The sequence below is a fragment of the Maylandia zebra genome, linkage group LG17 (genome assembly GCF_041146795.1).
Source record: "Maylandia zebra isolate NMK-2024a linkage group LG17, Mzebra_GT3a, whole genome shotgun sequence".
In the NCBI taxonomy this organism is placed as follows: Eukaryota; Metazoa; Chordata; class Actinopteri; order Cichliformes; family Cichlidae; genus Maylandia; species Maylandia zebra.
In genome coordinates, this window is record NC_135183.1 from 19,878,240 (window position 1) to 19,891,769 (window position 13,530).

Consider the following 13,530-nt stretch of genomic DNA (forward strand, 5'->3'; position numbering starts at 1 on the left):
TTGTTAATATCAACACTGACTGATAGAGACAAAAAAAGACTGCTACAGATTCACACTGGCCGTAGATGCTGACAGTAGGTGACGTAACATTTAACTTCACCATTATTAGATGACGCACAGCTATATCGCTTCTTCGCTACCATTCGGTACAGTAGACTGGACATCACAAAATAAACTGGGAGTTAATCTTTTACATAAGCCTTTGTTTATAACTGGCTATGAGCATGTTCATAAACATACATCCACTGCTTGGTCCCTTTATTCCGAATATCCAAAGCACTGTTAAGAACTCATGTTAAAACTGAAAATCCAGATGATCTTCTAATTATTAAAAAAAGCTAAATTGATCTGTTCTTGTTGAATTATCCTGTGTAAAGATTATCTATTACTCACTTTCCATAAAATCAATCAGCATAGATGATGACATTATAGAGATTTGTAAAATAAATGATTGTAGTATTTGGCTCCTTGCAGGTTTTGGAAGATGTCCCCTTGGACTGACTTCAGTTATGATGCTTTCAGGAAGTGAGGAAAATTTTCTCAGCCTTATGTTTCTCTGGGAAATAACATCCACGGTCTATATTCTTCTTTTGGTTAAATAGTGACTCTGACTGTCCTGTAAATGACATCTCATACAGTTAACCGTCCTGCAGCTACAAATCATACAATATGCCTGTGAGTCACTACTGACAGCTTGTTGTGTCGTTCTATTAAACTCAGGCGTAGGTGGTTATTTACACCAGCTGGAGTACGTTACATCCACAAAGAGTCTGACAAATTACAGAGAAGCAGAACCAAACACAGACTGGCAGTCAGTCAGCCAAAACACGACGACACAGAAAACAGATGTCTTTGCCCAGCAGACAGACATTCATCAACAAGCACAGTTTTCAGTGCTGATCAGAAGCATGAAAACACAATTCTGATAAAATGATTTTTTTTTTTACCAGCTACATCGAACTCAATTTCCAGTGTGAGCTGAGCAGTGATGGACGAGTCTCTGAGAAGCTGATTGGTTTCTTCAAGGGTCGAATCTTCGGTTGGAACGCCGTTTATGGATAAGATCCTGTCACCGATCTGCAGGATGCCACACCTACACATATATACACAAATATCTGATCACTGGAGCTCTCCTTACAATACTGTAGAGTCTGTACAGAAGGACATGAGGTAATGGCATTTTGAACTGGTGCTGCAAACATAAAATGCAAAGCTGCGATATAGAAAATAAAAATTATATATATGTTACCATGATTATCAATAAAGACAAAATATTAAATATTTCCAAATTTCACAAAAAAAACTGAAAATTGGGGGGGAAAGTTCAAATCTGAGAAGCAAGGGCAAAAGAATTTTTTCTCAAATTTTTTTTAAAGCCATCATAGCTGTGTCAGTGTGTTTACCTCTCAGCGGGGCTGTCGGGGTCGATGTAGGCAATAAGTGGCGGGGATGACAGCGTTTCCGTGGCGAACACTCCTCCCTGCAGTTGCAGGCCAAACCCCATGATGCCGTCGCCAAGCAGCGTCACCTCGGTGGTTTCCGTGTGGACTACCTGACCGGCCAGACCCACAGTGCTGGACGCCAGGGACACTGACAGAAACAAAGATTATTCTATTTTTTAGTCTCATTTTCCTCCCGTCCTGTGACAGCACCTCAGTCCTGTCCTTGTTTTCTGTCATACATACGCTGTTAGAGGGTGCAAGCTCATATTAAAATGCCATGGTTTAAGGGTTTGTAATGTTTTTTTTACATTTTGTTGGTCATTATTGGTCATGTTATGAATTCATGTCTAAAACCAGCTAATAAAATAATAAGATTTGTTGGATTTGGAGACAGACTCACAGGAGCTCTTAAAGTCCTTTTTCTTGCCCTTCCTCCTCATCAGTGTGCCCCGTGGACTTGTGGGATACATGTTCCTGGGCAGGGTGCTCATGTTGAGGGAGGAGAGGCTATAGGCCGACATGGAGCCTGGAGAGAAGGAGTGGCTGAGCGCTGCAGAAAGAGAGAGGGCTGATGAGGAAAGGTCTCTCTCTCTCAACAGAAAACATGAGAGAGAGTGAGAGAGGTGCACGTACGAGGATTGTTTGTATGGCGGTTGTGCGATCTGGCGCCTGATTGGTCAGGGTGGTACGTGTTGTAGTGGTAGGGGGGGAGGATAGGGGCAGAGCCTCCGGTCTCCCAGGGGAGGGGGCGGGGACTACGCTGCACCTTGACTGCACAGACACACACAGAGGAGGGTGTTTAGGTTAAGACAAGAGGAAAGGTCAAAGGTGAGGCAGGTGCTTGGATCACAGCATCGAGATACCTCACTGGGAAGCCAGATGAGGAACTGTCATGCATACACAGGTGTGTGTCTTTCACGGCTTTATAAAAGATTACTCCTCTCTTCACATAATCTTTTATAGGGCCTCTTGAGTGTGTGTGTGTGTGTGTGTGTGTGTGTGTGTGTGTGTGTGTGTGTGTGTGTGTGTGTGTGTCTCTATACTGGTCTGTGGTGCATTCAGGGCCTTGTCGGATGTGATGTGTGTACGTTTATACCGTGCTGTGGTGCGTTCAGGGCTGGTCGGGTCTGGTGTTGTGGCAGGATCTCCAAGCGGACGGTCTGACAGGAAGCAGAAAGCAGCTGAGTGGCTTCAGCCAGGGAACAAAACTCCATCGACTTCCCATCAACGGACAGGATATGATCTCCTGCATGAAGAGCACCACACCTACACAAAAACACAAAAATAAACAGAGAATTTAAACCTGAACTTGGACAAAACTCATAAGTTAAATTTCTGCAGTTAAAAGTGCAACAAAATATTTCAGTTTCTGCACAAATACTGAAGTTAAAGTGTGACTGAATGAAGCTGAAAGATGACAAGGTGGTTAAAATAACCAAATTTACATAGAATCAAATAATAAGATAAGAAAACGGTGGTAATATTAGTTAATAAGCTGAAATTCCACTTTAGGCAAAATGAAAGCAGCTGGAACGATGCTCAATACGTGAAATCAATAAATAATAATAATAAAACAATGCAGTTAAAACAGTAAAACAGCATCAGGGTCAGAGGTTAGATACCTGTCTGCTATACTGGCTGGTTTGACCTTGTCGATGATGATGACCTGCTTGTTGCAGAACATGGAGGTGGACAGGGCCACACCCAGGCTAGACCCTGCCGCCTTGGCAACTTCAACCAGCAGCGGCCCTGATGCCGTGGCAACAGAGTCTGAAGGAGGGAAAACAGACAAAGTTTTTACAGTTTTTACATCGTGTAATTTACAAACGGTCCAAACGGTGTTCATCAGGGTTCCATCCTGGGTCCTGTTTAATTTTATGTAAAAGTTCCAAATAAACTAATCATCTGAAATCTTTATAATTCAGATGATACTCTTCTTTACATGTTGGTAAATTTTTAGAATTTTACTCTACACAGTACAAAGTACAAATGATCTTTTATTTTAACCAAAAATCACATTTTGGGTTTCAGATAATAAATACAAAATAATACTTCTCATGCACTGTTTCCTAATGTTAACGTTAACCAAGAACAGGACTTCACATAATACAGTTGGGATCAAAAGTCTATATCGACTTAATCATGTGCATGAGTGTTATGGAAATTCCAGTATCTATTAGTAACTGTTCTTTTTCCAGGGTTAAATGATTGTGCAGCATACATCTTTAATTACATAAAAAATAAATAAATAAATAAATAAAATTAGCTGCACAAGTTTGAATTTATTTTGGATTTTCTCTACTCCACAGTGCCCCTAAAAAAAACCATGTTTCTGCCATAATTCGGGCTAAACGTTTGACCAATCATCTTGGCAGAATTGATACAGTTCATTTAAACTGACTGGTTTCCTGGGACATACACTCAACAAAAATATAAACGCAACACCTTTGTTACTGCTCCCATTCCCCATGGGATGGACGTAGAGACCTAAAATTCATTCCAGATACACAATATAACCAGCCCTCCCAAACAGTGGTCACAAATCAGTCCAAATGTGTGGTAGTGGGCACATCTGCTATATTGAGATAATCCATCCCACCTCACAGGTGTGCCACATCAGGATGCTGATCTGACATCATGAGTAGTGCACAGGTGTACCTCAGACTGCCCACAACAAAAGGCCACCCTGGAATGTGCAGTTTTTTGCGCTATTGGGGGTCTGGGGACCCAGAACCGGTCAGTATCTGGTGTGACCACCATTTGCCTCATGCAGTGCAACACATCGTCGCATGGAGTCTATCAGATTGTCAATTGTGGCCTGTGGAATGTTGGTCCACTCCACTTCAATGGCTGTGCGAGGTTGTTGGATATTCGTGGGAACTGGTACACGCTGTCGTATACGCCGGTCAAGCACATCCCGAACATGCTCAATGGGTGACATGTCCGGTGAGTATGCTGGCCATGCAAGAACTGGGACATTCTCAGCTGCCATCTGCCCTGAACAATGTGAACCATGATTCATCCGTGAAGCGCACACCTCTCCAACGTGCCAGACGCCATCGAATGTGAGCATTTGCCCACACAAGTCTGTTACGGCGACGAGCTGGAGTCAGGTCAAGACCCCGATGAGGACGACGGGCATGCAGTTGAGCGTCCCTGAGACGGTTTCTGACAGTTTGTGCAGAAATTGTTTGGTTGTGCAAACCAATTGTTCCAGCAGCTGTCTGGGTGGCTGGTCTCAGACGATCTTGGAGGTGAACCTGCTGGATGTGGAGGTCCTGGGCTGGCGTGGTTACACGAGGTCTGCGGTTGTGAGGCCGGTTGGATGTGCTGCCATATTCTCTGAAACGCCTGTGGAGACGGCTTATGGTTGAGAAATGAACATTCAATGCACGGGCGACAGATCTGGTTGACATTCCTGCTGTCAGCATGCCAATTGCACGCTCCCTCATTGCTTGTGGCATCTGTGGCATTTTGCTGTGAGACAAAACTGCACATTCCAGGGTGGCCTTTTGTTGTGGGCAGTCTGAGGTACACCTGTGCACTACTCATGATGTCAGATCAGCATCCTGATGTGGCACACCTGTGAGGTGGGATGGATTATCTCAATATAGCAGATGTGCCCACTACCACACATTTGGACTGATTTGTGACCACTGTTTGGGAGGGATGGTTATATTGTGTATCTGGAATGAATTTTAGGTCTCTACGTCCATCCCATGGGGAATGGGAGCAAAAACAAAAGTGTTGTGTTTATATTTTTGTTCAGTGTACTTATGGTCTACTCTCTTATTATTTTTCTACTTACAGAAAAACATTAATGAGTTCTGCAGAACACAAACTTACTTCTTTAAATTGCTTTTGTCATTCAATGAACATCTCAAAATTGTATCTAATATCCACATATCAGGATGGACACAAATTCGAGCTCAGCTGCAGTCCTGGCACACTGTTTGGCATCGTTTCTCATCTGTAAGCCCCCTGGCAACCTACCTCTACCCAAACTTTCCATTAAATGTAATTTCAAATTTAATAACAATAAATGTCAAAACCAGTACAAGCAAGATTTCAGCTTGAATCCCCACAACCTTCTCCTTTTCCTGCACAGTTCTGATGTTAACTGATTAACGCTTTAAGCTCTGCTGGGAGGGGACACTGATGACTGACCCATCACGGAGACGTCATACTCAATCAGCAGCGTGGCCTCCTGTCCACACTGCTTCAGGATGCTCATGGCCTCTGAAAGTGTGCTGCCATGGAGACGAATCCCATCAATGCTTAACAACCGATCACCTGGCTTGATGGTTCCTTCCCTGCAGGTAAAAGAGAAAGAGAACAGTTTTTAGTCTGTACAAAGGCTCCCAAGGGACAAAAATCAGACAGACAGGTCAGAGGCCACGTACCGGTCTGCTGGGCCGCCTGGCCGGATGGTTGTAATGACGATGGGACGGGACTTGTTCCTGTCTTCATGGGCTCCACCTGCAAACACGCGGTCACATCACCATGTTTATTTTGATTTATTCTAAACACACAAACAGAACTCGCCTCACCTCTGATGACGAAACCAAAGCTGTTTCCTTCTTTGTGAAGCGTGACTTCCACATTCTTAAACATGACCCCTGACCCCTGCACCGCTGCAACACACCAGAACATCAACAACACGTCAACATTGCAGCCGGCCGGGTGCAGCTGAGTGTACACGTCTTCTGCTGGCAGAACTTACAGACAGGCGGCAGCTCGTACTCGACCTCCAAGACGACCCGTTCACCCACGTTCTTCAGCAGACTGATGATCTCATCGTGTCTGAACTTGGCCAGGTTGATGCCGTTGACAGACCTGATATAGTCGCCCACGTTCAGCTGGTCACTCCTGAGCAAACAGCCAAAACATCAGCTTTAATTTTACTTAATCAAACCTTAATGAGTTCGTTTAAGAAGAGGCTGTTCCAGAAAGGATGCTGCTAAACATTAATAACTGCCACTGCTGCACCAATATCCATTAATCAGTCACCCAAAGTGTTCTGTGTCATTTTTGCTCATTGTCGCTTTGTAGCTGGTAGTTGATCGTACATTGCAGGCTCCTGCTGCAGCCCAGTCACCTATGCCTAGAGGGTAACGGCTGAGAAAAATATATATTATCAGGCTGGTTAAAGAGGGGTTGCTGGAGGTTGCTGGGAAGCCAGGGATCGAACCACCAACCTTCCAATCAGTAGATGACCCACTCTACCACCTGAGCTACAGGCTACAGCCACCCCTGGAGCCCACTATGTGGAATATTCATGTAATCTATAGGTTTTCACTAAGTACAAAGTGATGTAGAACACGTTTTGTCTTTTTAATATCTTATATCAGATTGCTCATCCCTTTAAACAACTGAAAATACCTGGCACAACTCCAAAGTTAGTCTCAATGGCGATTCTTTGTTTTTTGGCTCAAGTCCTAAAAACACAAAGACCAGATGTAGAAGACATTACCGGGCCGCGATGCCTCCCTGCCGCAGGTTTGAAACTCGAGGCTTCCCATCTTTGTCGATTCCTCCTGAAACTGTCAGCCCGAGCGTCGTCCCCTCCTTCTTCATCAACTCCACCACCGTGCATCCCCGAAACTCATCTGCAAAAAGGGACATGGGATGAACTGAATGCTCTTCCTCGCCATTAAGGATTTTTTTCTTTTCTTCTTCCAGTAAAAATTATTCCTATTTGCTTTTTCTTCTTCTTGACTGCATAGCTTCTACTCTCTTTATTTAAGCATGGAAAAAATAAATAATAATCTGGATAAAAGGAGAAATGAAGTCATCCTCTGTTCTGTCATCCATCTATATTTCATCAAACAGATGAAATATTTAACACACACAGAGAGAGACAGAGAGAGAGAGAGAGAGAGAGAGAGAGAGAGAGAGAGAGAGAGAGAGAGAGAGAGAGAGAGAGAGAGAGAGAGAGAGAGAGAGAGAATTTCAGATCAGACCTGCTACGATGGGCTGTGACCAGTTATAAGGTAATGAAACTGAAATCAGGTTCATCCTCTTTCATACAGGCAGGATTAAGACGATCAGTCTTTGGCAGTGACCATCATCGTCTCCTCTTCACTCATCTTCCTCCTCCAAAGAGGCTTTACAAAAAAAGCAGCAGCGCCCTTTTCAACTTTTCGAAAACGGCACAGCTGACTCACACTCGGAAATAGAAAACCCTCAAATCTCTGATAAAAAAAACAAGATGAACAAGTTTCCTGCAGCGGCGCTGGTGTCAGCAGCGCGGGGGGGGGGGGTTTAAAGTAGAGCTGGGCGATATGAGATTTTTTCATATCACGATATGTTTTTTTCATTTCAGGCGATAACGATATCTATCACGATATGAGCCAAATAACTATATTTGTAAGATTTAAATGTGCCGTTGCTCACAAGTAAAATGTGAAATAATCAGCAGCTTGTTTTTATTTAAATATTTATTTCCCATAATAAGTTCAACAGGGTAGATGTACTTAAGGAACATGAGACTTTTTCAGATAAATAAAGGCAAATATTGCAAACTACACAAAAGGCAGCCGCTAAAGCGTTTAAGTTTCAAAATAGAACAAACGAAACAGACTACTAAATTGTCAATTCCACTTAGAAACAAAATATTAATTCTAAAAATAAATCTTAGTTTGTTTTACAGAAGAACAGACAAAACTAACTTTTGTCAATATCAAATAAACTGAGAACTAAAAGGAAATTCTCAATCTCTCCTTGTTGTATAGCTGAGCTTTTCAAACAGTTTTAACAGTTACTTTAGTCTGACAAAAGCCGAATGACGAATTAGCGCTTCCAGTCAGAGACTGAGGCTACGTCCACACGTACACGGGTATTTTTGAAAACGGAGACTTTCCGTTTTCGTTTTAAAAAATAATCCCGTCCACACATAAAGGCAGAAATGAAGGAAAACGCTGCTATGAACATGCCAAAGCAGCAGGTGGCGCTAGATTCCTAACCGTACCGAAATGTTGGCCAATCAGAAGTCTAGAAGCCTCGGTGGGAAAAAGTAAACAAAGCTGGGGCATAGAAGCAGAACCGAGTCGTATGTGTGGAGGGACAGTAACTGTGTGTATATGTAAGCATTTAAACACTGCAGAGAGTAGAATTAACAGTAACAGTATTGTAGAAATTCATTTCACCGAAACAATAACGTGGCGCACAGTGTGACGCATGCACCAGTTTATTGTATTTCCAGACTTGCTTTCGGAACAATTTACAGTGCGCGCTACTCTGTTTTTTGTCAGACTTGAAATAGCCGAAATACCTTCACACTACGGAACTTCTATGGCTCTTCCGTTCGACAATCTCTCCGGCATTGGAACCATCATCTGTTTTCTCTTCGGTCACGCTCGGTTGATTTTTCTAGTCAGCACACTCATTTCCTCCATTATGCGCTGGCTCCATTACCCGCTGGCTGCTTCCCAAACAAACACACGTGCGGCGTGGCACTTGTGCTGTACGTAACAAGTCACGCGACGTGACGCTGCGGCTGTGATTGGTTCGGCTCTGCGCTACTTGATTTGGATTGGCTGACCCTTTTTTTTTTTTTTTTTTTTTTTTTTTTAAGAGGACAAGAGCGGCGAGGTCTATCGCGATAGCTTAATTTCTCTATCGAGTAAAAGTTATATCGCGATACATATCGTTATCGTTCTATCGCCCAGCTCTAGTTTAAAGTTAGCTTTACGCTGAAGGAAGCAGCACAAAGTTTCCCTCAAAGGAACAGAGCTTTGTTAAAGAGTTTAACATCAGGGGTATCTGGGCTAGGAAATCCAGACTGTATATGATGATTTAGCCTCTACGATGTCACCCACTCGTTTCTACAATCCGTGTTTTCAAGCTTCAGTATTAGAGCTCTGGTGTTTTTGGAGTAAGAAATGACCATATTTGAAGAAGAGGGTGCTAAGCTTATCAGCTAATATTGGTTAGTTTCATTTTTAAGGGCGGTTACCAATGCTGCACTGATACATTTGACCAATCACAGTACACTTATGTCCCTCAAAGTCTTTCTAATCTAGCAAAGGCACCCACTTATACTAAGAGCTGAGGAAAGACCTAAAACTGAAGTTCTGACGTCTACGATATCATCCCTAGGCTGTCTCTGACGTCAGTCTGACGGCTCTCCAAATCAGTGATGCAATTTTTATTCTCACAGAATTTTTGATTGTAGCACAAAGACATCACAAGTAGGACACCAGCTCCAGGTGGGAGGAGATAAACTGCGACTGCAAGCATCTTCCTCTTCAGGTCACAAAATGGGAAACATCAGCTGTTTCTGAGCGTGCTCTATTTTCAGCTGTGTTAATGAGCTCAGCTGGTGGATTCAGACACTTTGATTATAAAAATGTTTGTTACCTGGTATACTCTGCCTCCTGATGGCCAGCGCTCCATCTGGAGGTCGCGACCCGGCGGAGTGTTTCGTGTACGGCCCTTCATCTGGAACACAAGGAGACATGCAAGAATATTACAGACTGGATCCAGACTTTAACTGGTTCCAGTAGCTAGAAGTAACGCCTCATAAGGCAGGTTCTTTTCAATAGTTTGGACACAGTGGCTCTGATGGCATATAAACCCCCATCATCACCTTGCACTGAGTCCAAATCTCCATTTCCTCTTGTAGAAGGTACCAGACCTTAACCATTTACTCTAACTTGTTTCTAACCAGATCTAACTGGATCAATCGGGTCCTTTGACTAGTTTTAAAGCCTTTCCTAAAAACTGGTTAAATAGTTGGGATTTTTTGACAGAATGGTTACAGACCTTCCTCAATATTGGTATCTGACCTCTACCATCTCATCAACATGGTCTGTTTGATTGGTTTGGAGACTCCACTAGTGTCTGTAATTGGGTATAAACATAAACCAATTTCTTCAACTGGTCTCCAAGCTCAGATTTTTCCTCTAAGCGACCCTTACCAATTCAAACCTACTAACCAGCCCGGTTTTTCTGACTTGTTTTTAAACCCGTAGAACCACCTCTAGCTGGACATATACCTCACAAAAAATCATGACGCGTTTCCAAAGTTTTGGTCCTTCAAAGTGATTCTAAACTATATCCAGTTTATCAACAGTGTACCTGGCGGTACATCTAACTGGATATATTCCACAATTGTCCCACAAACTGGTTCTGAGGTTCTACCAGTTCTCATCACTGTTTTTAAATGCTTTCACTGCCCCTACATTCAAAAAGCAACTAGTTCCTTTAATTGAAATGGAGACGGTTCAGTTCCTGGTCCTAAAGTGTTTAAGAGGCTTTACTACGTCCTCTACATGGATCCAGACTAAAATGGCAAACTGGTTTTCCTTGACTGCTTCCTTTAGCAAGCTCCAGTTCAATCAACTGGTTTTGGAGACAACAGGAGATTTCAAAAGTTAATCCAACAATTTAATTTAAACTATACAAATATACAACCAGTGGCCGTTTCCAATATATAAAAATTCATTGGTTCCTTCAGCAGGTTCAAATGCTCCACCAATTCATCCAACTGGTTTCAAAAGTCAAACTGTTCATCCTTTAACTATTTTTCATTATCCATTATGTTTAGAAGCTTAACCAAGCTTCCTTTAACTAGTTGTGAAACTCTAAAATTAAACCTGCTGAGTTCTGACACAGATTACCTCAGACAGTATCCCCACACCAGGCTCCCATAATGCATCTGTACTCACCATCATCATCAGACAGTGCAGAGCTTCCACCACAGAAAAACATATCAGGGATGAGCTAAACAGCGAACACGTTAGTATGCTCGCCTTCAGGTTCTTTTACTCATCATCATCGTCCAGCAAAGCTCTGAAGGAGATTTCTCCTGACCACTGGTGTGTCTTGCTCTCAGCCTGAACAGCTGCTGAGCAGTCTGTCAACTCATGAATAAAGAAGCCACAGCCAGAGAGCGGTTACCTCATCAGCACAGCGACCAATCCCTGTGGAGAGCAGAGGTGGTCCAGCTAAGTCTGCACCAATCTCAGCAGCCCACCGGGAGATCCCGCCGGTGATGTCATCACGCTAAAAGCATGATGTCATGTAGATATATCTGGATGGAGTGGTTTGACTGTTTATTCCCAGTTTACAACAGGTGAGACTCTCCTATCATCTACTGCACCTGACACCAGGTACAGGCTTGAACAGCATTTGATCAAACCCTCTTATTAAATCTGACGATCCACCCGAAAGAGGGGAAAACTCGGGAAGATACGCATATTGCCTGTGAAGTGAATACTTCTATTATTAATTAAATGCTAATCTTCAGTTTTGTCTCCTTTTTATTCCTCTTTAGTGTGGTGTTGTTCTATTTTAGTTCTGCGTTTGGCTCTATTTTATGTCATTCTAATTTATTCTAATCTGCTCCGGATCTATTCTGTTTGGTTCCAGCAGCTGAGCTCAGAAACACAGCGAGGCCATTACGTTACATTCACCTCCTGAATATAACCTGAATATAACCTACCGTGAACCCCAAACCTCATACAAAGTCTTTATGGTAAAATCTCACTCGGGAACTTCCTTTTGTTCCCAAAAAGAAAGTCGAGTCCCCACAAAATGAGCATGCAAACAGAATTAGGTCCCCACAACATGAGTAATACACACACACACACACACACACACACACACACACACACACACACACACACACACACACCATAACAAACTGAAGATGAAAGCTAAGCAGCCTCCTCCTCCAGATGTAGGACAGCAGCAGCAGCAGCTCATTTTTTCTGTCTCCATCTACAGTGCAATCTACATATACACACATATACTGGATAATACTACATTCTACACGCTGCAGTATCTTCTGTGACACACATGCACACAATCTTAGCTCCTATTACTGAGCTGCAGTTCTTTAAACGAGGTCACGCATCATCTTTAAATATCAAGCATCTGAAACCAGCATTTGAGTCCAATCAGGGAAGAAAAATACGAGTAGCTGTGAAATGGTACATATAAAAAAAAAAGACTCCATGATAGCAACAACAACAACAATATTGATAATAATAAACACATCTTACAGGCAAGACAAATGCAACCAGTCAAATGTGTCTGCAAAAATGCCCTCACCACTAACAGACAATAAGGAATCACTAAGCAGCTGCAATAGAAATGCAAATTACACACAACGCCACCTACAGGCAAGACAGGTAACAGTAAAAATTTATAAATGAAAGGGCTCAAGAGTAACAATAATAAATGCAAGAAAACTAAGAAAAACGCACAAAAATATACATGTCTTATACACAAACGTCTGCAAATTTTTTTTTTTTATATATCTATGATTATTATATGTAATAAAAATCATAAACAGCTAGGATGTGCAGTAAACAGCAAAACAAAACTGTACATCATGCTACTTAGGTAAGTAACAATATTAAAGGTAACTAAAATGACAGCAATAAAACTGAAAAATCAACAATAAAAAAAAGAAAATGTTAAAAATAAATGCCACCTACGGGTGAGAAATGTATTGTATTAGAAAACTGGGAGATCTATATAAAGCAAATGTGTTTAAGTCCTTTCAAGAATTCAAGGGGTTTAGCAGAAAGTGAATCATGGAGATATTTACAGCTGAGGAGCTGCATGAAAAGCACAGCAGTTATCGTAAGTAATAAAGAAAACGTATTATCATCCTTTTTAAATCTGTCTCAGGAAGCTCAATCAGCATCAGTTTTCTATAAATACATCCTTTGAATCAGTGGTGGCAAAGACTAAGGAAGTGTGGTCTGACATGGAATATGAAACTGACAGAATATAAAGGCAGGTGCTCTTTTCCATTTTCTGCCTCCACTAAGTTTTTGGAACCACTGTCCAAACACTAGTACTTAAAAATTGTATTCATCTATTATCATTTAATTTATTATTTTTAAAATAATATTTTAAATATTTTTTTTCTCCAATTACCCAGACTGTAAATATGTTCAATGTGTTTTAGATACTTTGATGGAAATGAAAAGATTTCTAAAAATTTGAGTTACAAAACTAAATAAATAAAACAATAAGTGACGATGCATTAGCAATGGTAAATATCCATATATAAAAATATCAACAATAATATGAGAGTATATGAGGTTTATGTATATAATACCTTTTACTA

The 13,530-nt window shown here is 41.8% G+C and overlaps 1 protein-coding gene across 8 annotated transcripts in view; it reads right to left on the reverse strand.

Annotated features, from left to right (window-relative positions):
- Positions 1 to 13,530, reverse strand: part of grip1 (glutamate receptor interacting protein 1) — a 66,580-nt gene that overhangs the window by 14,133 nt on the left and 38,917 nt on the right. For 5 of the 8 annotated variants that reach the window (XM_076876178.1, XM_014409298.4, XM_014409297.4 and 2 more), the window contains exons 2-13: positions 9,804 to 9,884; positions 6,916 to 7,051; positions 6,166 to 6,311; positions 5,993 to 6,076; positions 5,846 to 5,921; positions 5,610 to 5,755; positions 3,065 to 3,212; positions 2,539 to 2,708; positions 2,076 to 2,213; positions 1,843 to 1,992; positions 1,404 to 1,590; positions 948 to 1,093 (exon numbers count right to left, since the gene is read on the reverse strand). In XM_076876178.1, the coding sequence (XP_076732293.1) occupies positions 948 to 1,093; positions 1,404 to 1,590; positions 1,843 to 1,992; positions 2,076 to 2,213; positions 2,539 to 2,708; positions 3,065 to 3,212; positions 5,610 to 5,755; positions 5,846 to 5,921; positions 5,993 to 6,076; positions 6,166 to 6,311; positions 6,916 to 7,051; positions 9,804 to 9,884 (1,608 nt within the window). The remainder of the gene's footprint in view (positions 1 to 947; positions 1,094 to 1,403; positions 1,591 to 1,842; positions 1,993 to 2,075; positions 2,214 to 2,538; positions 2,709 to 3,064; positions 3,213 to 5,609; positions 5,756 to 5,845; positions 5,922 to 5,992; positions 6,077 to 6,165; positions 6,312 to 6,915; positions 7,052 to 9,803; positions 9,885 to 13,530) is intronic. The other 3 variants (XM_076876179.1, XM_076876182.1, XM_076876180.1) reach the window with 2 other exon arrangements.